The 27,204-nt window shown below is 31.1% G+C and overlaps 1 protein-coding gene across 1 annotated transcript; it reads left to right on the plus strand.

The window, feature by feature from the left end:
• The first annotated feature begins 10,076 nt into the window (after positions 1–10,076).
• Positions 10,077–26,333, plus strand: LOC139488939 (kelch-like protein diablo). The gene is made up of 8 exons (XM_071274923.1): positions 10,077–10,228; positions 13,273–14,283; positions 15,081–15,227; positions 18,151–18,282; positions 20,018–20,194; positions 20,917–21,063; positions 22,712–22,877; positions 24,930–26,333. Exons 2-8 carry the CDS (start codon positions 13,326–13,328, stop codon positions 25,087–25,089), a joined length of 1,887 nt encoding a protein of 628 aa, XP_071131024.1. The 5' UTR covers positions 10,077–10,228; positions 13,273–13,325; the 3' UTR covers positions 25,090–26,333.
• The last annotated feature ends 871 nt before the right edge of the window (positions 26,334–27,204 follow it).

Genomic DNA, 27,204 nt, shown 5'->3' on the forward strand with positions numbered 1-27,204 from the left:
AATGTAATCCAATTAAAAAATAAGAACTTATTTTCATATTTGACCTTTGAACTGAAAAAATGTGCAATATATTAACGCACGGGACAGTAATATCAACGAATATTTATAATAAGATAAGATAATACTGTAATTCTATTTTATTTTAGAAATTAATCTTTGACAGTTATTAAAATATAAAGCAACATTTGCTAAAAATAGTTGTTTTGTTTATAGCGCTGCTTAATCCTTTGATCATTAGTTAAATTCTTAAATCAGTCTATTATTGTCGCGTGCCGTTATAAAAACATATAATTAATCTATCAATTTTTACACATTTCTAATTATGCGTTGATTAGGTTCATAAATTGCTATAAAAACAACATAAGTTCTCTTCTGCGATAACATATGGCATTTTGAGAAACAAAAAAAGATAGAAATTTAATCCAATTAAACAATTAGAACTTAATTTTCATATTTGACCTTTGAACTGAAAAATTGTGCAATATATTAACGCACGGGACAGTAATATCAATGAATATTTTAAATTGATAAAAACTTAAATCATATTTTATGTAATCAAATTACCATTGTTATGACAAAAATAAAATTTCTGTAATATTCAGATTTTAAAAGTCTGAAAATTATCCATATCCAGTATCTGCATTAAACGAACATTAAATGTGCCATAAAGTGTTTAGGAAGTAAAGGTTTACTCTTATCTATGCTAAAAACCCACTTAACTGTTATAATTTTATTACTCCATATGATCAACACCTGATTTTTACATATTACACATAAATTAATTTTCAAATATTAAATCTCCGTCTGTCCCATCGATCTTATCGTCTATTTCACATTCCCTATTTAATAAGGAACCCCCTTTTCATAGGTGAACACAATCAGTTTCATTTTTCACACTTTACTGTGAAATCTACAACCCCTGTCAATCATATCAATTAATGTTTTTGTTGCTTTATTTCATTAGCAAAAGAGCAAGTTGAAATTTTTGTTCTTCTAGTATTTCATAACCAAAATGAAAATCTGAAACCTCCCCTACAAAAGAGCAAAGCATCGCGTGCATACTAATGACTTCCAATGTTACGACGGGTTTCTGTTCTTAGTGTCGAAATAGAGGATGGAACAATGAAAATGAAAAGAGGAAATTGAAACAAAATTCTTTAATGGAAAATTTGTGTATAATGGAATAGTAAAATTAATCCGACATTTGATACATTGGTGTCAACGAGGGCAAGAAATCTGAAATGTATCGCGAGATCTTTGAAATTTATCCTAGCGTCAATTTCATACCATATTAGATTAATAATATGTCTTTTACTTAGTCTGGAATTAAATAATTTATAATAATAAAGTTCATTTTTTGCTATAGTTTGACTGATCCATGTAAAGGGCAGGTGAAATCTGAAGAAAAATAACTGTTATTGAAATATAATGAATGGTGGGCTATAAAATAAAATATAAATCAAAATATGAAACACAACATCGTCAAGAAAACAAGAAAAAAATATAAATTTAGTTTTAATCTTTTGTTGTTGAAAAGAATTAAATGCAAAAAGAATATTTACGAAGATCAATGCGGACGCACGTGCAGCGGATCTAATATACCAGTTGATTGTAGTTGGTGTCGCGTGCAGTTCGCGTGCGACCTTTTCACTAAGTATCTCGTTATCATTGCAAAGCCACGCGCTCAAATAATTTAGCAGAAGTTCTCGACGGGAAATCGTCTGTTTCCGTTAGGTTAACAAATAACTTTATGCAATTTTGACCAGGTAATAATTTCATTACATTTTCCACTGTAACAACTTTGAAAAAGTAATATCTTTAATTTCTGGGCACTATTTAAAGATCATGTTTCCTGAATAAATCAGAAAATTTGCATTCATCGACATCGTGTCCATTCAAAAGAAAATCTCTAGTTTTTAGATAAAGCGGAAAACTGAATGTTCGTCGACCTTAAATTAAAAATATAAATCTTAATATTATGTGATAACTGACATTATGGATGAGAAAATAACTATAAATTAAAGAAAAATGTTGTTAAACGATTTACATGCTAGTCTAATAACTTGATAAAGGGCGGATAAATCCTCAAGAAGATACGAGGAGCTAAATAATGTTTTGCGGACTTTTCATCCTAGGTCCTGCAAGAAGAATAAAAAGGAAACGTAACTTGGAAGAGTTTCGGACGGTGGAAAATTAAATAATCGTAAACAACAAATTGTGATTATATGTATTTATATACATAGTTGTATTAATTCTAGGTGACTTTTTTGTTTTTTTTTTTTTAATTGCGTTGCCTTTAGCCCACACACATATACGATCATATTCTACTCAATCATAGTATATGTTTCGATGTATATTATCTCAGGGGGTCGTGCATGTTAAAACCTGCGAAGTCGACAAAATAAAGTTTTTCTCGACAATGTCCATAACAAATATTATTGAAATCATATATTTCTGAAATAAAGTCTTTCCCTACAAGTGCCTAATACTAAATAAAAAGAGAGAATTTTACTTTGAATTTAAGCTAATCATTATGTTTTTCATTATGATTGAACATGATAAATGTAAACAATTTAAACGAGAAAAATAACGAACTGATTTGTGTGCAATAAATCATATACAAATATTATTTCACAAAAAAGATTACCAAGGCTCCTGACTTTGGACAGACATAAAGGGAAAGTGGCTGGGTTAAACATTTTACATGTTGCAAGCATCCAACCCTCCACCTAAATTTAGATAGTGGTGTTACAGCAACTATAAGAAGGTCCTAATTTCGGGGTTCCGTGGTATGGGTTTTGCTCATTGTTAAAGGCGTAGGGTGATTTGTTGTTGATTTCTATGTCATTTGGTGTCTTGTTGAAAGTTTACTCATTGGCAATCATTCCACATAGATCTCCTTTTGTATATAACTATAAAAATCAGCGAAAAGGGCTTAATTAACTCATCAGATCAATATAAAGCAACAACAACAAAAAACCAACAAAACACTAGAGACACTAAGTCAGAGATCTGTAAGTTCTTGCATTTACTCGCCATTATTGCATGAAACCTTGTGCAGTCAGATATACACATGACCTAGTGCAATGCCGAAACAGTATTGACAGAATGCATGACCGTAAATGTTAGATATATTTACTAGAAGTTTGATTTTAATTCAATTATTGATACTAAAATTAATGTCTGATTTGAGCATGTTGGAATCAGTATTTTAGCGGACATACAAGCGTGGAATTGTTTTGTTAACACATTTGTTGTTTTATCTATATAAGGCATGACCGTCTTACATTTTCGCCCTAATGACACATCATTCTAGGTAGACAGATACAAGGGGGCCATATAAATTGGTGAATTATTGATTTAAGGTCCGTTATCCTATTTAAAACCCGTCAATTTCTGAATTGGTTGTTAATTTTAATCTTTAGATGTTAAAACTCCATTTACACTTCTTGCTTCTTTATTTTGATCTTAACCGTCATAATCAGAAATTGACCAATTGTTTTTGTCACTTGACGATCCATTCCTTTGATGTTGTGTCTTCGGAATAATTTTCCAATATCTCAAGTGACAAATTTTATTCACTAATCGACATGACTTGACACATTTAGCACAATTATCCAATCAATGGAGGTAGTTACATATACCCCGGGATATTATTTAAAACAGGAAACCGCTTATGTATCTGTAAAATTATACAATTCTTAATGAACTATTTTCAAAGAAAATATTTATTTATATCAAAGAGTTCATTTATAAATGAGACAAAGAACTATGAATACTAATTGGAGGAACTATATTCTTTGTTATTTTTAGGAATGCGAAAAGATAATCGATAAAATACTATATTGTTCATATATTTACACTGCTGTCTACCTAACTAATATCATTAATATTGGATGCTTTTAATTGCCCAAACTACCCTTGAACCAGTTCAAAGATCATGCATGGCAATACATATCTTTACAAATAATGACCGAAGAGCAGGTTCTATGCATGCATGGAGTATATGTTTTTGTTGATTGTTGAGTTTCCTGCACGGCCTCTGCACGACTCAAACCGAACTTCAAAACCCGACTGTCGCAGGTTCGATTTCGGACTTGTTACATGAAATGTATATGTTGTGTACAAGATGTAAGTTTGTACAAATTATAATTTGTACAGGGATTTTGTACAAGTTATAAGTTTTTTTACACCTACCTTCTTGCAATAGGTGATACAGGTTTATCATATAAAATGTACCAGAGTAATGTTTTAAATTCAAAAACATATACTTCAACCTAACATTTAGTGCTGTTCTCCTTGTCTTCAAACAGGAAATGAGGATACCTGAATGGTTTAAATTCTAATTTTATTATTTTCCTTATACGATATTCATGTCCATACAAAATCTTTGTGTGGCCTTATAATGTTTTTGCATCAATGCCCAGTTTTAGACTGTATCATGAAGTTGTGAAAATATGACAGAAATATGCGAAGCAAAAGACTGTGTGCTTGCATCATCCATTTTTGTTCAGTAGGTAATAAAATTATAATTTGTACAACATTACAACTTGTACACAACATATATATATATAGTTTTGTTTCTCATTGAATTAAAAAAGTTTAGTGATAGACATTGTTATGATCATGTTAGTCTCCAATACCCCTTTTAATAGATTGGTATTGAAAAACATGTCTATTTAGTCTATCATTAGTATTGAAAAAAAAAAGACAGAGAGATTTTTTGGTAGAACATGAAGGCAAAACTATCTTTAATAGAACGTAGGGTAGACATCAAGATTAGAATATACATATTAACCCTAAAATAGAGATATTCTTTTCCTAAGCTTAAAGTATGACGAAATCATAACTATTGTTATTTATCTTAATCCTATTTATATTCAAAATCAAAAACACACACGATAACAACACCAATGAAAATACTGTGTTCTTTTGAAATAAACCCTTCCGGAGCACCCTTCTCTATACACAGTTTGACGGGATTCATGTTGCTCAATCTTTATAGTTTTCTCTATAAAGCGTCTTTTTTTTTTAAATTGTTTGTCATCGTATTGTTTTTTTTTCTCTCATAATCTTCAAATACCACATTGCGTATGTTTACATGTGTTTCGCTCAACCGAAAGCACACATTATTTAACACTTTTACGCTAATTGAGTGAAAACGGTGTTCGTTTGACTATGAGGATGCATAAATACTAAGTCACTTAGTTAAATACGAAGCCAAGCATAGGATCTCTGCATGTTTAAAACCCCTTTCCCAATTATTAATTATTTATAGGCGATTTTTTTTCAAGGAATAATGTCCGATCTAATTCTCCAGTGACAGTCAAATTTCTCACCCTAAGTTCCACGCGGTCCTCGTTGCAAAACCTTCTATGGGATTTATTCTGCTTTAATGCCTTGAATATATGCGTGGAACATTTGCACCAAGAATTAAAGATGTATAGTTAGGTGAATCAAGGATTTGTATAGTATACAAATCCTTGGGTGAATGAAATAAAACAAAAACTAGAATTAATAATTGATATTATAAGTCGGCATTAGTAAAGGAACAAAACAAGCTAAAATATTGATAGGTTAATATGGAACTTCTTTTTGCATACTTGATGTTTTAAAAACGGCGGGACTGATCATGAAAGGCTGACCTGGACTTTTAACTTATATTTAGCATTGGCATTATTTGTGTCTAAAATCGTAAGACGAAAATTTAGAATCTGCTTTAATTTTAGTATTTGGTCTTTTTATGAGCTTTATAATTCAATGAAAAGAAAAGTGGGGCAAAGTATTTAAGTTCGAACAACTGACAAAAATTCATACACCTCAATTAGTACATCTTTGATACAAGCAACTAAATCAGCCTAGGGATTGATATAGCTTGAGCAAGGAACCATATTGACTTCTAAAAAAATTTCAAGTGGTTTATATGCATGTTTTCTCTAATTGAAAATACACAATTTTGTATCGGTTGAACACCGAAAATGATAAATACGTGATTCTTAGTTTATTTTCTGTTTAAGATGCAACCAAAAGATATCCAGGGATCAGAGGGGTGACTTTTAGCGGAGGGATTATTCAATTTCATCTGTTGCTATGCTACGCAGACTTATTTTTTCCAGGCCCGGATATTCATTTAAAAAATCTTCCTATCCCTTTAATTCCCAGAAAATCAAATGGTCGCCTGAGCAATGCATCAACCAAAAGGTACAAAAAATGCATATATATAGAGGAAAAAAATATTTATTTTCTAATAAAAAGTATCCCAAAAAGAACAGTACGGTATTAATTATTAGAAAAAAAAAGTAAAATCAAAAATAATTTTAACATGGCATTATGTATGTATACGAAAGAACAGCATACATAAATAACGAAGGACACAATTATAACGAATACAGAATTAAACAAATCACTATTTTAATAATTTTGTTCTGCTACAGACAGTTACATATATTTAAGTGTATAGTATACATTATCATGTCTCGTTCCGAACTTGTTTTCTCTGAAGGCTACTGTAACGTGTGAACATGTAATACACGACCCGTTACTTTAAACAGTTTGCCTCTTTAGTATGCTGTTAAGAAACCATTATCGTTACTCGTGTTCTGATTTGATTTGCGTCTGCGCAATAAAAAACAAGAATTAGGTAATTGATTTTGTCACCTATGGAGTCCGACTTTGATGTTACTTATTGAAATATATCCATTTTGGTATATGTGACAAAATTATCGAATAAGTACCATGGGGGTGTCCCCATTCAACGTTGTTATTTATAATAATCTTTATTTTGTCATATAAGTAACATTATATACAATCAAATGAATTATTGTCAATCTTAGACACACTTTTTTCAAGAAGATGTGAATTTAGAAAAAACCTACATAAGAAAGTTTAGAACCGTTTTAAAACCACAGCTATGATACATTATTGGCACATGAGAGTCGCGTGCCTCATAAAAATGCGACAAAAATAAATAGCAAATTGCGTATAATTCCATGGGCGAGGAAATGAAAATTGTTTCTTTGTCCTGTAGTATTTTTTTTTACTGAATTTGCCTACGCTTATGTTATGACAGAGGATGAAAAACAAATAAATAGAAAAAATAAAATTAAAGTTTAGTTATCGATTTAATATCAATATTGGCAGACACATATTTGCCTATATCTAAAAAAAAACCAAGATGCGCTAAATCATCATGATCATGGTCTAAATCAGTAAATTCGTATTGCCTCGAAGTAATGAAAGAGAGACAACTCTCGAATTTATATTTCCATAAATTCAACAACACAAACAATTATTTGATAAAATACAATTAAAATGAGTCAAATGCCGCCATGAAAATTCCAAAAAAAGACAATACATGAAACAATTCACGATACAATAATACACTATGCAAGTGTGCTTCAGATAAGTTAAAATGCCACTGTATTCGATTTTCTATGCTACATGTGATTTTGTCTTTATTTTTAATAGATAATATACACTTCAAGCTTACTCTGAATTTTTCTTTTAAGAAACCGGTCTTTTTCTAGCATTAAAGTGTGCATATGTTCGTAATAGTAAATATATCACCGAGCGTACGTAGGGAGGCGAATTTTCTTTTGACGATTTTATGCCATAAAAAGCTATCTTTTTCTATTATAAGTGTGATTCGTATTACAATCAAGTATTTCTGCTATATCAAATGAGATTAAAAAGTTTTAAGCATATATATTTTTTAAGAAAATTCCTGGGAGACTTGAAGTTATTAAATTAAAATAAAATATATATGCTATAAAGCTATATAAATTAAAGTATTAAAGTATTAACAACAGAATTAAACACGTGTAAAAATAACTTTATCAAAATCTTTTTGTGCTGTATCTACGTTACACAAGAGAACGACAGCTTTTTGAAAATATAAATAATGTATATGGATACGACACATACGAGTTACCCTTAAACCAAAAGTTTGGTATCAATAGAGAAAAAGGAACAACAAAACAAAATTAGGTGAACATGGTTATAATTGGTAAAACAAATAAGTACCGAATGATTGTGCAGTAAAGTATAAGGTATAGAGAATAATGTTTTAACACCCGCTCAGATTGGAAAAAAATAGTAAATGAACCCGGCCACGTCACTTTGGGTTTTTGTTTACTGATGTATTATAAAGTTCTAAATGTATCCATCTGATGAGTTATGCCTTTTTCAACTGATTTGTGCCTGTTCCAAGTAAAGAAACGGTAGTTCAGTGGCTGTCGTTTGTTGCTGAGTTAAAAAATTGTTTTCCGTTATTTTGTACATAATTTTTTCTCGTTTGAATTGTTTTACATTTGTCATTTCGTAATCTTTTATAACTGACTGTACGATATGGGCTTAATTCATTGTGGAAGGCCTAAAGGTGACCTATATATAAACTTGTTAATTTCTGTGTCTCATTTGTTCAATTGTGGAGAGTTGTCACATTGTCAATCATATACCACATCTTCATTTTTTTCATAAGCAATTAAAGAATACAAAACTGAAGATACAATCTGCTGAAGATATATAATCCCCCAAATAGAACTTTTCTGAAAAGTCTACTGTCCGCAGTTCCAATCACTATTATACAAACTTGTTTTCTGTTGCATCTTTGAATGATATTATAATTACTAACTTTTACGTCATTATGTCTTTGGTGGAGAGTTGTTTCATTAACAAGCATACCTTATTTTCTTATTTTAGATGTCGACCAGGAAGGTTCCTCTGAAAATAACTTTTAGAGATGTTTTTTCTTTCTTTCAGGTTTTATTGACAAATGAAGAACGATCAAGGTTCGTCATTGTATTGACAATGACAATTGTAATGATTTGATGGTTCTGGTCCTGCCTGCATTAATTTACAAATAACGACGTATTATTTTATCAGTGTACACATGTCATGCTGTCCATCAAGGCCCTTAAATGGAACAGAGACATATATACACATATGTATGTGTATACATGTCTCTGAATGGAATAATAAATATTCTTATTCTATTCTATATAACGTTATACAACTAACCTTTTTAAATTGTTTGACAATTTATATATTTTTTAAGGAGAAAATCATACTTTATTTGGCCTTTTAAACTTTTTTTTAGATTCGAGCGTCACTAATGAGTCTTTTGTAGACGAAACGCGCGTCTGGCGTATACTAAATTTAGTCCTGGTATCTTTGATGAGTTTATTCATAACTTAATAATTCAAAATAACAAAAGCTTTTGAAATAGTTATATTTCAGTTAAAAGGCGGAGAAGAAATATAGTCAAGTTGAACTTGAGCATTGGAAGCATAATCTTGCCTGAAAATGATATAAAGGTATATCAGGACTTTTTATATATTATTTAAAAAAAATCAAATTTTGAACATCATGATATTTATAAACAAACTTCAACGCTAAAATGTTTCAATATATGGAAGTATGTAATAAACAGTTTTTGATATTAAAATTTCTGATGAACACTAAAATGTATTCCTTGATATTTTTTCAAAGAATTCCGTTTTCGGCCAATCTTTTCGTGTATTCTGCATGTTTTAGTCTGATAAACCATGGCAGTAATCACAATTGGTCTAACCTTGTAAAGGTTTGAAATGCAACCATTTTTCCCCAATTCAATATGTTTGTAGATATCTGTTGATAATTTGGCATACATATACATTTGATGTGGGATATACTTCTAGGAATAGTAAACTAACAGTACATTATTATTCATGATATATCTTTGCGATAAAAAGTCAACCGATACCAATATTTTTTTTTAAATTTGTTTAAACATGATACAAATATAATTATTTGAAATGATAATACCTTTTAAAACATTCTTAATAGCACAAAAATATTATAACAGACAGTTGTTTTTAGGTAGAAATTATTTTTAAATTGTGAATAAACTTTCAGTCATATTTTCCACAGTTAGTATCTTTTGATAATAAAGAAATATACAAACAATGTTACAAAATATTCTGTTCTTTTAAGGATTTGTATACTATACATATTCTTGGTTCTTTACTATACAGTTTGAATTTTAGCAATAAAACGTATCTTAAATAACTGCTCCGGTTTTCAACTTTCATGTTTTTAGTCCGTCCCTAGTTCGATATAACTTCCGGTATCGAAAATCGAAGACTTCTGAGATTTTTGTGTATGCAGGAACTAACCGTCTACAGTATTTTCCATGCTTAGATAGATTGTATTTGATGTAGAATCCAAAATATAATGTCTAAAACACCATGTAAATATTTTTTGTATTTCATTTCTGGTTAATGTTTTATTGAAAAAGTGCTCCCAACCAGACAAGAAATTAAGAAAGTGAAAGGAGAGTGTATACATAATATTATACACACATATATATATATATATATATATATATATGCACATAAACCAGGGGTTGGCAATTTATTTTGACCAGGTGAAACAAACAACTGAATATACAAGAAACAAATAAATTTTATCTATGACACATTGTAAACAGTGGCGGATCCAGAAATATCCCCGAGGAACCAGTAATGACGCACCTAACGTTGTGTTTGTCTCTACATTTAATCTACCATTTAAAAGAATTAGAAAAACGGAACAGAATGAAAGATTGATAACTTGTTAAAATATTTCAATCATTAAACAGTTTATTTTTGAAACAGTAATAGCAATAAAAATCATGTTTGCTAACATTACAAACAGACTGTCAACCTTATGATGGGTACCAGTAATGACGCACTGTAAACAAACCAGTAAAAACCACTTGCACGTACCTGATGTTCGAAAAAATGCTTCAATCCGGATAATTTAAAGTGAACACTGTTAAAAAAAATCAATTTTATTAACAAATTTTGACATTTACAGTCACTTTTATGATCATGTTGATAGCAACACAATTTTTTACATTAATTTAATTGTAAGTTGTATTTTATTTCAAATTTTATATTAAATTGTTCAAAATTTATCAAAGTGACATATATATTCCAAATACTTGAAAATATGAAGTAATTGCATTCATAAAACAAAATTGACAATAATATATTTATCAATGTATTCTTCATACAATGAATGAAAAAAATCGATAAACCATAGAAAATTATATAAGCGATGATCATTTGTTCTACAGTGATTCCCGCTTAAATGTAAAACCATGTCACATGACAGTCACATGATTTGAAAAACACAAACTAGGGAAGCATGCGCTTACATACTTTTGCCGATCAAAGTGGATTTAGGACTGATAATCATTAGGGGAAGGGTAGACTGTTTTTGACCTTAATTAAATGGCGGAAATTGCACTATCTTTAATAATTCAAGCAATAATAACATTTCTGGACAGAGTTTTAGGCATCTATGTTGTAGTCATATGACCTTCACCATCATGTTATGAATAGTAATTATCAATGACGTCACAGCTTTTGTTTAGAAATATAAAACCCAAAATTAAATTGGTGCGTCATTTCTGGTCCGCGTCAAAACAGGTACCAAGACGATATAAGTGGGGGCCCACTGACTGACCTATTAAGAGGGGGCCCCCTCCAGTCATGCTTCAATGATTCTTCTTCTTCTTCTTTAGGTTTCTAGCGATCCTTCAATTATTGAAGATTATTCGCCGGGCGTCGACTATAAAATTTATAATTTACACTAATTTAGCAACAAAAAATCAAAAATAACAAAATAAAAAAAAAAATCAACATAACGTATGTACATTTGAAAAAAAATAAATTGTGATAAAACTATATACATTTGATAACAGAATAGTTAGGGATAGAATATGGGGATGAGAGCAGATTCTGAGATCATACTCTTGAATCCCTCTACTGTACTGCATGATACTATTTGTTGTGGCAGATGATTCCAATTTATAACAGTTCGTGGATAAAATGAATATTTATAACTGTCTTTAGATGTTTGTATTTGCCTAAATGAGTGTGGATTGCTATGTCTGGTTCTATTGTCAAGTGGGATCAAAAGATTATGTGTAGGAACTGCAACAATTTCATGAATAATTTTGTAAAAGAAAACAAGTCTGTATAGTATCGTAAACGCCTAATTTCGAGTGGGTACCAATTTAGGTCTGTCATCATTTCAGTAACTGAGCTGGTGTTATGGAAGCGGTTGCATGAGAAGCGTGCTGCTCTTCTCTGAACCTTTTCAATTTGTAGAGTTTGTTGTTTTTGATGTGGGTCCCAAATTGTTGAGCAGTACTCTAATTTTGGTCGGACAAGAGCTTTATATGCATGAGCTTTAACTTTCGGTGATGCTATTTTTAGGTTTCTACGAATAAATCCAAGGGACTGGTTTGCTTTTGATGTCATGGTATCTATATGTTTGTCCCATTTTAAATTTGATTGAAGAGTTAGGCCTAAATATTTTGTAGAGTCAACCGTAGTTAATTATGAAAAAATGTTGATGACTGCACGCTCACATGACAAAATGACGTCTATAAGCTGATAAACAAAATGACATCAGCCAATCAGAAGACGCATTACATCCAAAATTAAATTATTTAATAATGAATAATTTGTAAGGGTTCCACGGAACCAAGTGTCTTGCCTTCTTTATGAATGTAACTTATGTTTTAAGAACTTTAACTGTAGACTGTATGTAATGTTAACAGGAAGAAAACTAAGTCCATATGTAATCATTGATAAGTAACATACAAAAACTGGAAATATATTTTTACAAAATTTGCTTTTGCATACTAGCTTTTGATCATAAACAAGCTTCTGTCCGAGTTTGGTAGAAATCCAGGATAGTTTAAGAAAGTTATTAAAATTTTAAAAACTTTAACTACAGACATTGACAGAGTGAATGTTATATATATGTTAATGAGAGTGAATATTTGTGGACGCCTACAACAGATGCAGGATTGCTATGTCTTGCTTTTTTGACAAAAGTCTAAGGCTGGACAAAAATCATGCATCATAGACCTACATTGTTTGAAGAAGAATATATTTGGGAACTTTTAATCGCTATTTTGAAGAAATAAAAATCTGAAAACAATGTAAAGTATTTGCAAATGATTTGTGTCCATATTTGTATACTTTACATGGAAAAAAATGTTTAAGCTTTTGAATTCCATTAATTTTTTTTATTTGGTTGAGGGGGGGGGGGGGGTGTCCTTCATTTCTATTCTTTAGTTCTTTTATCTTTAGAGCATTTTCTCTACTTTATAGTATCCTTGCCTATTTTTAGATTTTAGCTTTAACATCATCCAGATGCTCTTTTTCATAAAGTTAAAACCTGTGAAGATTATTGTAGCATTGTTACAAAATTTACTTTTTAATTATTTTTCAGGAGATGTACATAAAACAAAACAACCAGTAAAGATAAAATACGATAATAAAGAAATGGCCAATTCTGGTGATGATGGGACAGACAAAAGTTTCCCTGTGAATTTTGTTCCATGTATGTCTCCAAGAGCATGTTCTAGTGCTGTGAGCACTGATTCTGTTGCTAGTGTTCCAGACTCCATACAACCTGAGGAAGAACATCGCTATGTTGAACTTTCCCATCCTGCTCAGCTTTTGTCTGGGTTAAGAGACCTTCAAAATCGAACACAGTTTTGTGACGTTATAATTTCAGTGGATGGTCAGGAATTTCCATGCCATAAAGTGGTTTTATCTGCATTTAGTCAGTATTTTAGGGCAATGTTTGGTGGAGGTTTAGCTGAAAGCCAACAAAGAAAAGTTTCACTGAATGGCGTTGAACCGGCTATGGTACAAACATTAATAGATTATGGTTATACGTCAGAGGTGGTAATTACGAGACAAAACGTCCAATCACTTTTATCTGCTGCTAATTTGTTAGAAATTATTCCAGTGAAAGAAGCTTGTTGTTTGTACCTCGAAAAAAACATGGATGAATTAAATTGTGTGGGTATACACTGCTTTGCCGAACTACATGCATGCTCGGAATTACAACAAAAATCAAAAGTTTACATTTTACACCATTTTCAGTCAGTATGGCAACATGAAGAATTTCTTGAATTAACCAAAGTAAAATTAGTAGAAATTTTATCTGACGATGATCTCAACATTGACAATGAAGAAATAGTTTATCATGCAGCTGTTCAATGGCTGGACCATGATGTAGGAAATCGTAGGAATGGATTTGAGAGTGTTTTAGAATGTGTTCGTCTACCACTAGTCAGTTGTTATTTTATCCATGATCATGTCGAAAGCCATGAAGTTATAAAATGTTCACAAGCATGTCAAAAGCTTGTTAAGGAGGCCAAAGATTTTCATCTGTTGCAGGATAGGAGAGCTGAATTTTCTAGTCCACGAACAAAAGTTAGGAAATCTTCAGGTATGTCATGTGTCATATATACAATTTACATGACCCATACATTGTAGGTGTCATGTATACATGTACATGACCCATTGGTGGCCTTAGGCTGTTATCTGCTCTTTGGTTGGGTTGTTGTCTCAATGACATTTTCCCCATTTCCATTCTTAATTTTATGATATCGATTACATTACGATTACATGTAATCAGAAATGACATGATTACTGATTACATAGGATTACACTGCAAAATGTAATCGTTTACAGCTGATTACAAGTACTGATTACGATTACCCTATGCCTGATGTAGGGTAACTAATATATACATACACTGAACATTGTCATTATTATTATTGCATTTCAATTCCATGAATTCATACATGCACTTTACATTTAGACATTGCTATACATGTATCTGTGTATATATATATATATATATATAAAAATAAGAAGATGTGGTATAATTGCCAAATGAGACACCTCTCCAATAGAGACCAAATGACATAGAAGTTAACAACTATACATACATATGTGTACGTCACATATGGCATACATTTTTTATTTGTACATTTACAGCAATGAATTCTAATGCAATCTAGGAAAAACACAATACATGTACATTTTTGTACATTGCTTAATCCTACATTTCAATACAAGTCACACAACACCATGAATATACATGTAGAAAACAAGTTGAATACTGCATCAACATGTTAAAGAATCACTTATATTTCAGCATAAAACAATGTATAATCCTCAGATCATGTGGCCTTGAGATACATGTACAGGTAGAGTTTCATTATTGATTTTTTTATCCAGATAAAACAGAAGTCATTGTAGCTGTAGGAGGAGAAGATGATAAAGTTGTACTCAGAAGTGTGGAGACCTATGACCCTAACACGTTGTCATGGAAACCATTAGCCTGTCTGCCATTTGCAATAAGTAAACATGGAATTGTATCAGCAGGTTTGTGTGTTGTCATGGATATGGTAACAAGTTGCTAAGGTTACAATAAAGTTGTTGCTGGTCTACCCTTGCATGTCTTGACTTTAACAGTTCAATAACGAAGTTAAACAGTATTTTTAAACACAAAGAAATTATATGAATTCCATGGGTACTTAACAAGAACTGATGTTAGCAGACAATCCCACCAAGATATAATTATTACCTAAAATTCTTTTAAAAAAATTTTTCAGGCAGGGGATGGTATAACATAGTACGATAAGCAAAAAATATGAGAAAAACTTGATTGTGTTTGGTTTGTTTAACATTTTGCCATCATGGCCATGATTTTACTGTCCGACTTCAAATAGTTTTTAAAACATAGCAATAGTTACAAGAAGCAAAAGAAATTACTGTGGATAAATTTTTTAGTGGATAATAATTTTTCGTAGATTGCAGAAAACTTTCTTTTTCAAGGATATATGCTATTTCATGGTTTTGGCAAATATGCATATATACTACATGTACTATACAGTCAGAGCTCAGACATAAATAAGTCTGAATCTGCTTTTGACTCCTAGAGGTCTAAATTTGTAAGTTTTAGGATTTGTCTCCCTTTAATGCAAACCAAAATACAACTTTAATAAGTCAAATATTGTTAAGCAAGAAATAATTGACCTGAATCAAAAAGTTGCAAATATCGACTCCTACAAGTCGATAAGTTACCAAAATTGGTAAACTTCAAGACCCACGCATATTCATATAAAAGTCACGCATCTAAATCAAATAATGACAACATTGAAAAACAATGCTTTGTCTTCTAAAGAAAAATATGAATGAGAGTGAATGAAAAATCGGAGATAATGTTAATTAACCTTACAATGCAACCACCTGGAGCCACACTTAATGAAGTAAAACATCTGTGTTTTGTAAAGATGTTCAATTAGACAATTAAATATAGATAGCTTAAGTCCTTGTAAACTCTCAAACAGGTTTTTGAATTCATAGGTGGTGTAATTTGGCCACCCAGTCAAATTAAGTTCTTTCATCAACATAAATAGACCTAAACAAGTCTGTCATTTTCTGCCTTAGATAAGTCTAAAATTGAAAACACATTTTTAGCTCACCTGGCCCGAAGGGCCAAGTGAGCTATTCCCATCACTTTGCGTCCGGCGTCCGTCGTCGTCCGTCGTCGTTAACTTTTACAAAAATCTTCTCCTCTGAAACTACTGGGCCAAATCAAACCAAACTTGGCCACAATCATCATTGGGGTATCTAGTTTAAAAAATGTGTGGCGTGACCCGGTCAACCAACCAAGATGGCCGCCACGGCTAAAAATAGAACATAGGGGTAAAATGCAGTTTTTGGCTTATAACTCAAAAACCAAAGCATTTAGAGCAAATCTGACGGGGTAAAAATGTTTATCAGGTCAAGATCTATCTGCCCTGAAATTTTCAGATGAATCGGTCAATCGGTTGTTGGGTTGCTGCCCCTGAATTGGTAATTTTGAGGAAATTTTGCTATTTTTGGTTATTATCTTGAATATTATTATAGATAGAGGTAAACTGTAAACAGCAATAATGTTCAGCAAAGTAAGATCTACAAATAAGTCAACATGACCAAAATGGTCAGTTGACCCGTTTAGGAGTTATTGCCCTTTATAGTCAATTTTTAACCATTTTTCGTTAATTAAAGTAATCTTTTACAAAAATCTTCTCCTCTGAAACTACTGGACCAAATTAATCCAAACTTGGCCACAATCATCTTTGGGGTATCTAGTTTAAAAAATGTGTGGCATGACCTGGTCAACCAACCAAGATGGCCGCCACTGCTAAAAATAGAACATAGGGGTAAAATGCAGTTTTTGGCTTATAACTCAAAAACCAAAGCATTTTGAGGAAATCTGACATGGAAAAAAAATGTTTATCAGGTCAAGATCTATCTGCCCTGAAATTTTCAGATGAATCGGTCAATCGGTTGTTGGGTTGCTGCCCCTGAGTTGGTAATTTTGAGGAAATTTTGCTGTTTTTGGTTATTATCTTGAATATTATTATAGATAGAGATAAATTGTAAACAGCAATAATGTTCAGCAAAGTAAGATCTACAAATAAGTCAACATGACCAAAATGGTCAGTTGACCCCTTAAGGAGTTATTGCCCTTTATAGTCAATTTTTAACAATTTTCATTAATTTGGTAAATTTATGTAAATTTTTACCAAATATAGTTCTCTGTTACTAATGGGCAAAGTTCATTATAGATATAATTGTAAGAAGCAAAATCGTTCAGTAAAGAAAGAACTTCAAACACATCACCATCACCAAAATACAATTTTGTCATGAATCCATTTGTGTCCTTTGTTTAATATGCACATAGACCAAGGTGAGCGACACAGGCTCTTTAGAGCCTCTAGTTATAATAACTACATGTTTTGACTTCTGAAAGTCAAAAACAAAAATCGACTTGTATATGTCTGAGCTCTGACTGCTATATATATAATCTGATAGAAAATTTGTAATTTGTTGAACATCTAAATTGGTGGTTCACCTACATGAACTAGGCCTGTACCCAGGAAAACCATGAAAATTAATATCCATCAAATACATGTAATAATGAATCTACAGTATTTTTTTCTGGAAAGTAGTAGAAAGGCACTTTTTGGGGGATAAAGGACTATACATCTCCTTTAGATTTGCAAAAAGCCTATCATGGGCTGTCTTTTCCCAAAATCTAAAAAATAATATAATATTGTTTAATCTAAATTCAAAAGCCCAATTAATTCTTTTCTATATCATCATGATCATGTATATAAAGTAAATATGTAAAGTTCAACTCTTATAATTTAAGAAAGAAATTTTAAATCAAATCTCTTTGTTCTTTTCAACTTCGGGTAGCTGGAAATCAGAGAAAAAAAAATTATGAGCTGAAGTGTATCTTTGTTTTTTATAGGTGACAGTTATCTTTTCCTGGCTGGTGGTGAATACCCTGATGGTTCAGCCAACAAAAGTGTAATGAGATATGACCCCTGTCTGGATGTTTGGACAGAAGTGGCACCAATGAATATAGCTAGATCTGAACTAGGTAAGGCCTGGACTGCCTTTGTAACGATAATTTTCATTGGACATTGAAAAATATTTTGAAGGGTTAGATTCCACATTCTACCAGTCCGTAACTTTTTTTTATGGCATTTTTAAGCCAAAATATGTATTGAATGGAATTTATTTTAATATGTTGCATTAATTAATGTTTCTATTTAGATATGTATGTCTTTTTGGGTTTATTGTAATTTGATGGCTATCTCATTAACATATTTCATGCATCTAGTTTTATTGATATTAATACCATGAACTTTATATCAGCTGCTTTATATTTGGGTAAAAGTTCAAACTATTACTTTTCTTTTACACAGTGTGTTGTTAAGTGTACAATGGGAGATAACTCAATTTATAAATCATTGCATTTTTTACAAGTTTTAAAGGTGTCAAGAGCGCAATTATTCGTAATTCAATTTTCATAGGGTATCAGTGGTGTTCCATATTTTATTTCTCGAAGACTATTTAAACTGGGAAAAAACCAGTTACTGTTACTAGAAATGCGAGTGTTGCATTTTACCAAAATAAATGTATATGGTCATGCAGCAAACATTGACTAAAAATGCAGTTGAAAAACTTCCTCTTTTTTTTTCTTAATGAAAAAGGCATTTTTTTTAATTGGCTCCGACATGCAGAAATGGAAGCCTAAGGTATATCTTTAATTTGTAAAATTTGAATTTTTAATTTTCTGGATTTTGTTAACCTAATAGGTTAGATAAGCTTTTGATGAAAAGTAATTCCAAGCCTGTATCATCCTATCAGAAGACGTACAAAATGCTATTCTGAGTACCATCTTAAACTCTAACAAATAATTTAACTCTTAAAGTCATAAGAAACCTCAAATTAAAAAAAAATATGCATATGTTTTTTATAACTAAATGGATAGTTTTCATTATACAACTTATGTAAATATACTTTTTTCTGAGGAAAATTCTTCAATTTGTCCACATTAAGAAGTTTACTTATTTTTAATTGCTTGCTTCCAGGAAGCAATTCGCCGACAGATTTTCCGTATGCATAGTGACCCGAGCGTAACCCTCCTCTTAAAAATCAGGTGACCGCAATACGCATGGATCTGACATTGAAATAAACAAATATCTGATTATACATGTTAAACACGTGCTCAATACCCATGCTTTTTGTGATTTGTTTACTATAAGGTGACAATCGGTAAAACTCGGCTTCAAAACACGGCATTTAATGAGCAGCCATATTTTTTAAATCATAACAAACAGAGAGAAAAAAAATTGACGATTATATGATATATTTGCGAAAATAATGATAAAATCGTGCACAGAGGACTAAGTTTATGATATATACATGCATTGGTTCAAGAATTGGATAAACATTATTTTTCACCACTCACTCGTTTCATATGACTTTAACTAATAGTAGAATATTACAGAATTATTATCTTTGCAGGTCTGGTGATGTTAGATGAATTTATGTATGCGATAGGGGTCTGGGATGGTAACAATAGATTGGACAGTGTAGAATATTATAATGTATTGACATTTTCTTTGCAGGTTTGGTGATGTTAGATGCATGTATGTATGCTATAGGGGGCTGAGATGGTAATGTTATATTGGACAGTGTAGAGTATTACAGAATTATTTTCTTTGCAGGTTTGGTGATGTTAGATGGATTTATGTATGCTATAGGGGGCTGGGATGGTAACATTAGATTGGACAGTGTAGAGTATTACAGAATTATTTTCTTTGCAGGCTTGGTGATGTTAGATGGATTTATGTATGCTATAGGGGGCTGGGATGGTAATGTTAGATTGGACAGTGTTGAGTATTACAATATAGAAACCAATGTTTGGACCATTATACCACCAATGAAGATAGCACTTACCAGTCCTGCATGTGTATCTCTGAATGGCATGTTATATGTGACAGGTAACTTTTGAAATTTGCTTGCTAACGTAAAAAGTTTATGTTTACATTATTCAGACTTTTAGGGTGGAAATAACCAGAATTATGCCTTTGCATTTAAAAAATGGGTATGAACATAGATACAGAAATTCTTATACATTTTATGTGTAAAAGGTAATTTTATTTTAACAAAACATATATTTTTATGGCCCATTTATGGGCATTATGTTTTATGGTCTGTGTGTCCATATGTTTGTCCGTCTGACAGTTCATCCATCCATTCCTCTGTCTGTTCCTCTGTCTGTCTGTCCCACTTTAGGTTTTTGTTCAAGATAGTTTTTGATGAAGTTGAAGTCCTATCAACTTTAAACTTAGTACACATGTTCTCTATGATGTGATCTTTCTAATTTTAATGCCAAAATAGAGTTTTGAACCCAATTTCAAGGTCCACATAGAACATAGAAAATGATAGTTGGAGATTGGCATTCGTGTACTATGGCGACATTCTTGTTAGGGAATAAGATATAAATTGCTTACCTCCCACAATGCTCTGACCTAGATTTTGCTCCCATAGATATACATGTATATGTTTACTAGCCACATTGCTCTGACCTATATTTTGCTTCCCTAACGTACATGTTAATGTAATTAGGATTTCTTAACATTCATTCATGTACATGCAGTGGTATTTTATCATTAATTAATACGCCATATCCTTTTTCTTCAATTATTCCAATACTTTGTAGGTGGCGCTGTGTTAGAAGATGGAGATGGAATTGACATAGTGCAGCTATTTAATCCACGTACCCAGACGTGGAGTGAAATGAGGTCAATGAAGATTCCACGGTCTGGTTCAGGTGCCTGTGTACTGGATGGAAAAATCTATGTCATAGGTAGAAAACAGTTCCCTTGTCTATACAAAAGGAAAATAATTCTTGAGAAAAAAAAATCAAGCCAAACAGCAGACTATTAAAGTATTTTAGAAATGAGAGATAACTCATTTTCTCTAAAAATAATTTAGAAATCTATGTAAATATATTTTAGAAATGGGAGATAACTCTTTAGAAATGGGAGATAACTCTAGAAATAAGAGATAACTATATCTCCATAACACATATCTTTTGGAAAGGGAGATGACTCTTTCAACTCTGTAGTAAATATATCATGTCAAACTCTTTAGAAAACTGTTCTCTTGAATATATGAAAGGGAGATAATTCTTTACAAAAAAGATCAAGTTATTTGAAAATGTATTAGTGAAATCAGAGATAACTCTTTATTTCTAAAAATGTTTTAGAAATTGGAGATAACTCTAAACCCTATTAGACAATATATCTTGCCAAATGGAAGATAACTATATCTCCTTTAAATATATCTTGGGCAAAGGGAGATATCTCTTAAACTCTGTAGAAAATATATTTCTCAAATGGCAGATAGCTCTAAAGATCTGTAATAATATCTGCAGCTATGGGAGATAACTCTTATACTCTAAATATATTTTCAAAAATAGATTATAACTGTTATAATCTCCAAAGCGCTAATTCTTTACACACTGGAGACAACTTGAAAGCTCTGTAAAATATAATTATTTCAATTGGAAGTTGCCTTTGTATAAGCAAAGTAAATTTAGCAATAGTTCTGACAAATTTTAGGGTTTCTTTTTGCAAATTGAAAAAAATTGGTCTCATTATATTTTGGCAACATTTACTGCATTCAATATGACATTTTTGTGCATTGATCAATAATTGAAATGATATTAAAACCCTAACATTTCTTAATTTACAGTAATAGATTCATTATAATAGTTTGAGTCACAATTATTTCCCTTTGCCTTTTTTAAATGTGTGTGCAAGCAAATCTGAGTGATGGATTGAACAAGACTCAAGTATGTTCACCTCTCTGTTTCAAAATTATAAGCTTTTTAAAAGAAAATTGATAGTATATTAATAACAGAACTAAAAAAACAGAAATAATTGAAGGGTCCATGTCCTTGTCTTGGAGATATACGCCATTGGAACATTGGCTGAAAATGACTCTCATTCTTTTTTCATACATTGAACATGGGCACCCTTTTCTCTTTCAAAAACTATGAAAAAATAACAAGGATTTTATAAAGAATTTCAAATATTGCTTTTAAACTATGTGTAATTAAATTATGAAAAGAAAGATAGGGCATAGCAGACAAAATATTTATTTGCACTACATGGATTAAACCAGAAGTTCTGAATATCTGACAAGATTTAAAAAATAAAGGAACAAACATCTTTAAAGAAATGAAAATACTTCTGAAAACAACCTTAGTCTAGTATCAATGTAACAAGTTAATTATGAGCAATATAGGAAAGGTGTACTGACATAAGAAGTATCTAAACACATTAACTCCAAATGGAGTTTCGCTAGTAGAAGCCATATTAACTATGTGTATCAGTGAGAAAATTATGGTTGATTTATAAAGGAATTTGTGCACGTAACTCCAACTCAAAATTACTTAAATGTAAAGCCACCATTTTTGGGTAAATTACCTAATTCTTATAATTTTGTAGGAGGATGGCATGCTTCCACAGAGAACACAAAGAGAGTAGAATGTTATGACCCAAAGATGAACACATGGATAGAAAGATGTCCTCTTCATGAGAGAAGATATAGGCCAGGTGTAGCCGTGGTCGGTGGTAAAATATATGCCTGCGGGGGAGAAGAAGGATGGGACAGGTATGTTTAAAAAATCCACATAATGCTTTTAATATAAAAAAGAAGATGTGGTATGATTGCCAATGAGACAACTATCCACAAAAGACCAAAATGACACAGACATTAACAACTATAGTTCACCTTACAGCCTTCAACAATGAGCAAAGCCCATACCGCATAGTCAGCTATAATAGGCCTCGATAATACAATGTAAAACAATTCAAACAAGAAAACTAACACCCTTATTAATGTAAAAAAATTAACAAAAAACAAATATGTAACACACAAACAAACGACAACCACTGAATAACAGGCTCCTGAAAGTGATTTTCATTATGAAATCATTCAGCGGTACTGTTATTTCAGACATTTTTACGATGTTTGTTTTCATTATTACCAAAAAATTCAGACATAATGTTTTCAAAAAATGAAAACCAGACATTTCAAATCTGAATAGCCTTATTTGTAAGCAGAATATAATTTACCCAAAACATAATAATCAATCTTGCAAGTGTGAACATTTTCAATTAGCACAATGATAAATGCTCTTAAAAATCTCTCAAGAATGTACATACATGTAGGTCAGGTTTAGGAATTTATGTCAGATTTTTTGATTCCTTGGATTTTTTCCTACGATACAGGGTAAAGTATTTTGCCCCATAACACCCTTTTTTCTTTTCATATAAGAATTCAATAGCTCATAAAAGGTCATTTAACAAAATTAAGCAGATTCTTGATTTCTTTTCTTTCGATTTGAGACCCAAATAATACCAATGCAAATATAAGGTAAAAGTCCAAGTCAGCTTTTTCCAGCCATTTAAAAAAAAATTGAATATCTTAAAAAGGAGCTCCATAACCTATCACTTTTTTTTGGCTTATTTTGTTCTTTTTAAAACATATGCTTTTCTGACTTATAGGATCTATTTTAAATTCTAATTTATTTTTAATTTCACCTAAGTACATCCTCAACTTACAGTATATAGATAAAAAGAGATGTAGAGTATATCTCATTAAGAAATTTATAATAAACCCAATGACACAAAAAAAAACCAAAAAAAACAAACCAGCATCTTGAGGTAAACATACAGTCATAGGCAGTTTGTAAAGCTTTAAAGGAGTAGGTTCAGTAAGACCCCTTTTTGGCCCAAAAATAGATCAGTTTTACAAAATTGAGAAAATGTAATCTTTTAGCTATTTATTGGAAAGAAGAATACTTCTGCTACATAAATATGGGCTGTTATTGACAATATAATGCACATATATCAGGTACTAGCTTCATAAAGTCATGCTAAATTACTGAAATCTTCACAATTTCAGCATTTTAGTTAAATTTTAGACGGTTTTCATCTTAAATGAAAGTGGCCGCTTTTGTGTTCATTCATAATATTGAGATGTAAGTTGTATTTGATGATAATACATAACATATATAAAGGTTGAGGATGAACACGGATGCGGCCACTTTCATTTTTGACAAAAACCAACTGAAAAGTGACGTTTTTGGCAAATTTGATAGATTTTTCATATTTCAGATTGAATCGGAGCGTTTGCAATGACTAAATCAGTTAAAATCCTTCACATAAACTAATTGAATCAATTGAAATAGACACTTAAGAGATTAAAAAGTGTCCAAAATCTTTCGTTAGATGAACCTGAAATTTGAGGCCAAAATCGATCCTTACCGGACCGGACCTACTCCTTTTTCCTGTGACTAAAAATGTACCAAGTCAGGAATATGACAGTTGTTATCCATTAGTTTGATGTGTTTGAGCTTTTGATTTTGCCATTTGATTAGGGACTTTCCATTTTGAATTTTCCTCAGAGTTTGGTATTTTTGTGATTTTACTTTTTACATAAATTGAACAGAGACTTTCAAAGCTAAAATAATATAAATTCTCCAAAAGACAGATATAATTTTTTTTTTATTTAACAGCAACAAGCACTGCTAGGAAATGTATGACTTATTATTTTGATAGTTATTTTTAAAAGAAATTAGCAACAGTTTTATTTGTTTAATAAAAATTAATATATAGCTGTAAAACTATTTACATATTATTCATTCATTTGATATTTCAGATATCATGATACAATTGAATGCTATGATCCTATAACTGACAGCTGGGAAATTATTGGTGAAATGCAAACAAGTCGTAGTTGGTTAAGCTGTGTTTCCATGGTGATAAGAAAAGATCTGATTGGCAAGGACAGAAATACAACACACCAGTGTACTGTCTAATGTAATGGCAGCCACTAAAAATAAAATAAGCATAATGTGATTATAAATTAATGAAACCATGTGATTACATTGAGAAATACCATTGGAGGTTCACTAATTGATTGCGAATCAATGTGTGTTCTTGTACTTTTGACCTCTGTTTCCAACCGTAGGCTTATGGATGAATGCCGAACTGTTTTAAAATACCAAGCTTTTTAAAAGACTGTTATTAATTGGTAGAATACTGTGGATTCATTATTATTCGTTGAATACCAATTTTTGTGATTTCGTGGGTACAGGTGAACCACAAATTCAAATTTTCAACGAATTGCAAATTTTATATAGGCTTTGTATGCACAGATTGGCAAAACCATGAAATTAAATATCCATCGAAAAATGCACATTTTCCTCAATCCACCAAAAAATTGATACACACGGAAATAAATGAAGCCATAGTATAAATGACGGAACTCAAAAGCAGAGAAAAATGAAGGTCTGTGTACTTGCTTTTGAGATATAAGATATTGAAAATTAGGAAGGAAATGGTTCTCTCTAGATTTTTCATACTGGCCTTTTTTCTTCTTTCAAAAACTATGAAAAAATTAACTAGGATTTTATAAGATTTTAAAAGTATATGTAATCAAATTATAAGAAGAAAAGTAAGGGTTAGCAAGTAAAATTGATATTGGCACTTCACAGAAAAAAACCAAAGGAGTCTGAATATTATACAAAAAAAGTACAACGATATCAGCGAACATCTTTAAATGAGTTTATATTGTCTGTTATTGATTGACAAATAACTTGTGCATCTAAATTTCCAATGCAGGACTAGCCTTTTAAGGTGGTACCTAACACTACAGGGAGATAACTCTGTAAAATCAGCTAAATGTTTTAATTACATTGTATTTCTAAGGAAATTTTAAGCTTCCCCATGATCAAAATAAGTGTATGTCAAACTGCTTTACAACCAGTGCAATTTTTCTGATGAAATGGTTGGTTCAAATTTTTGAAAATTTCTGTATTTTTGTCAAAGGGTCAAAGTAAATCATTTGTCAAAATTTTATGAAAATTAAACAAGCCAAATAAATTTTAGTGAAAGTGTTGGGTACCACCTTAAAGTACTTTGGAAGCTATATTCATTGGATTCAAACTTTCTGGAATTTATAAGTATAGGTTAAACACATTTAGGTGTGCTTTGAGTCCAAATTTTCTATATACTTGTTTGCAAACTTTAAAAATAACACAAAATTAAATATCCGAGAAAATACCATTTTTTCTCAATCTGCTAAAACTAAACTAAGGGGGAAAAAAATTATCCACAGTATGTTCAACATATAAGGAAATATTTTTTCATTTACGGAAAGAAATTTTTTCATGATTTTTCAATATCACAATCACCTGACAATAGAAGAAGTTTGAAGTCACTGAAGGTAGCCGGTTCTAATGTGAGGTCAGTTGTTTAACAGTCAGTGAGTGCAAATTTGTATACACCATTTGGAATCGTCATTAATGAAGGCAGATAGTACTAAGTTAGTCTACTCTAATTATGAAACTAGTGACAATGTGAAGAATTAAACTATTTTTATTTTGGAATAGATATTGAAGTTTTGAATGATAAATTTAACCAAGCATATCATCATACATATTTTTATCTAATTGAGAAAACCAACTAGGTTACATGTTCTTTTTTCAAGGGGTGGGGGGGGGGGGGGGTTCAACATCAATCAATGAATTGATGGATCACATGTACAGTTTGAATAAAATCATGTGCCAAAGTTTCAATTTGAAAAAAAACACCAATCTTGTGTAATTTATTCTGCATTTATTTAGTAATGGATTGTTAAAGGGGTAAAGAAAACACATAAGGGAGTTAACTCTTAAAAAATCGGATGAATGTTTTAATCACATATTATTAGTAAAGAGAAATCAAGCTTCTTAATGATCAAAATTAGTGTTTGTCAAACTGCTATATATATCCAATAAAATTACTCCTGTTAATTTTGTGGTTCAATTTTGTGGTTCAATTTTTATATTTTTGTTAACAGGACAAGTAACTTCTTTGTCAATTTTTTTTGAAAATTAAACAAGCCAAATCTTTGTTAGTCATAGTGTTTAGTACCCCCTTAAGGATGTCCG

Source organism: Mytilus edulis, chromosome 9, assembly GCF_963676685.1.
Source record: "Mytilus edulis chromosome 9, xbMytEdul2.2, whole genome shotgun sequence".
Classification (NCBI taxonomy): Eukaryota; Metazoa; Mollusca; class Bivalvia; order Mytilida; family Mytilidae; genus Mytilus; species Mytilus edulis.

Excerpts from the sequence above, each read along its gene's own strand:
- LOC139488939 (XM_071274923.1), top strand. The coding sequence starts at position 13,326 with ATGGCCAATTCTGGTGATGATGGGACAGACAAAAGTTTCCCTGTGAAT. Across the intron at positions 15,228-18,150 it reads ACATGGAATTGTATCAGCAG|GTGACAGTTATCTTTTCCTG; the intron begins GTTTGTGTGTTG and ends TGTTTTTTATAG. Across the intron at positions 18,283-20,017 it reads TATAGCTAGATCTGAACTAG|GCTTGGTGATGTTAGATGGA; the intron begins GTAAGGCCTGGA and ends TTTTCTTTGCAG.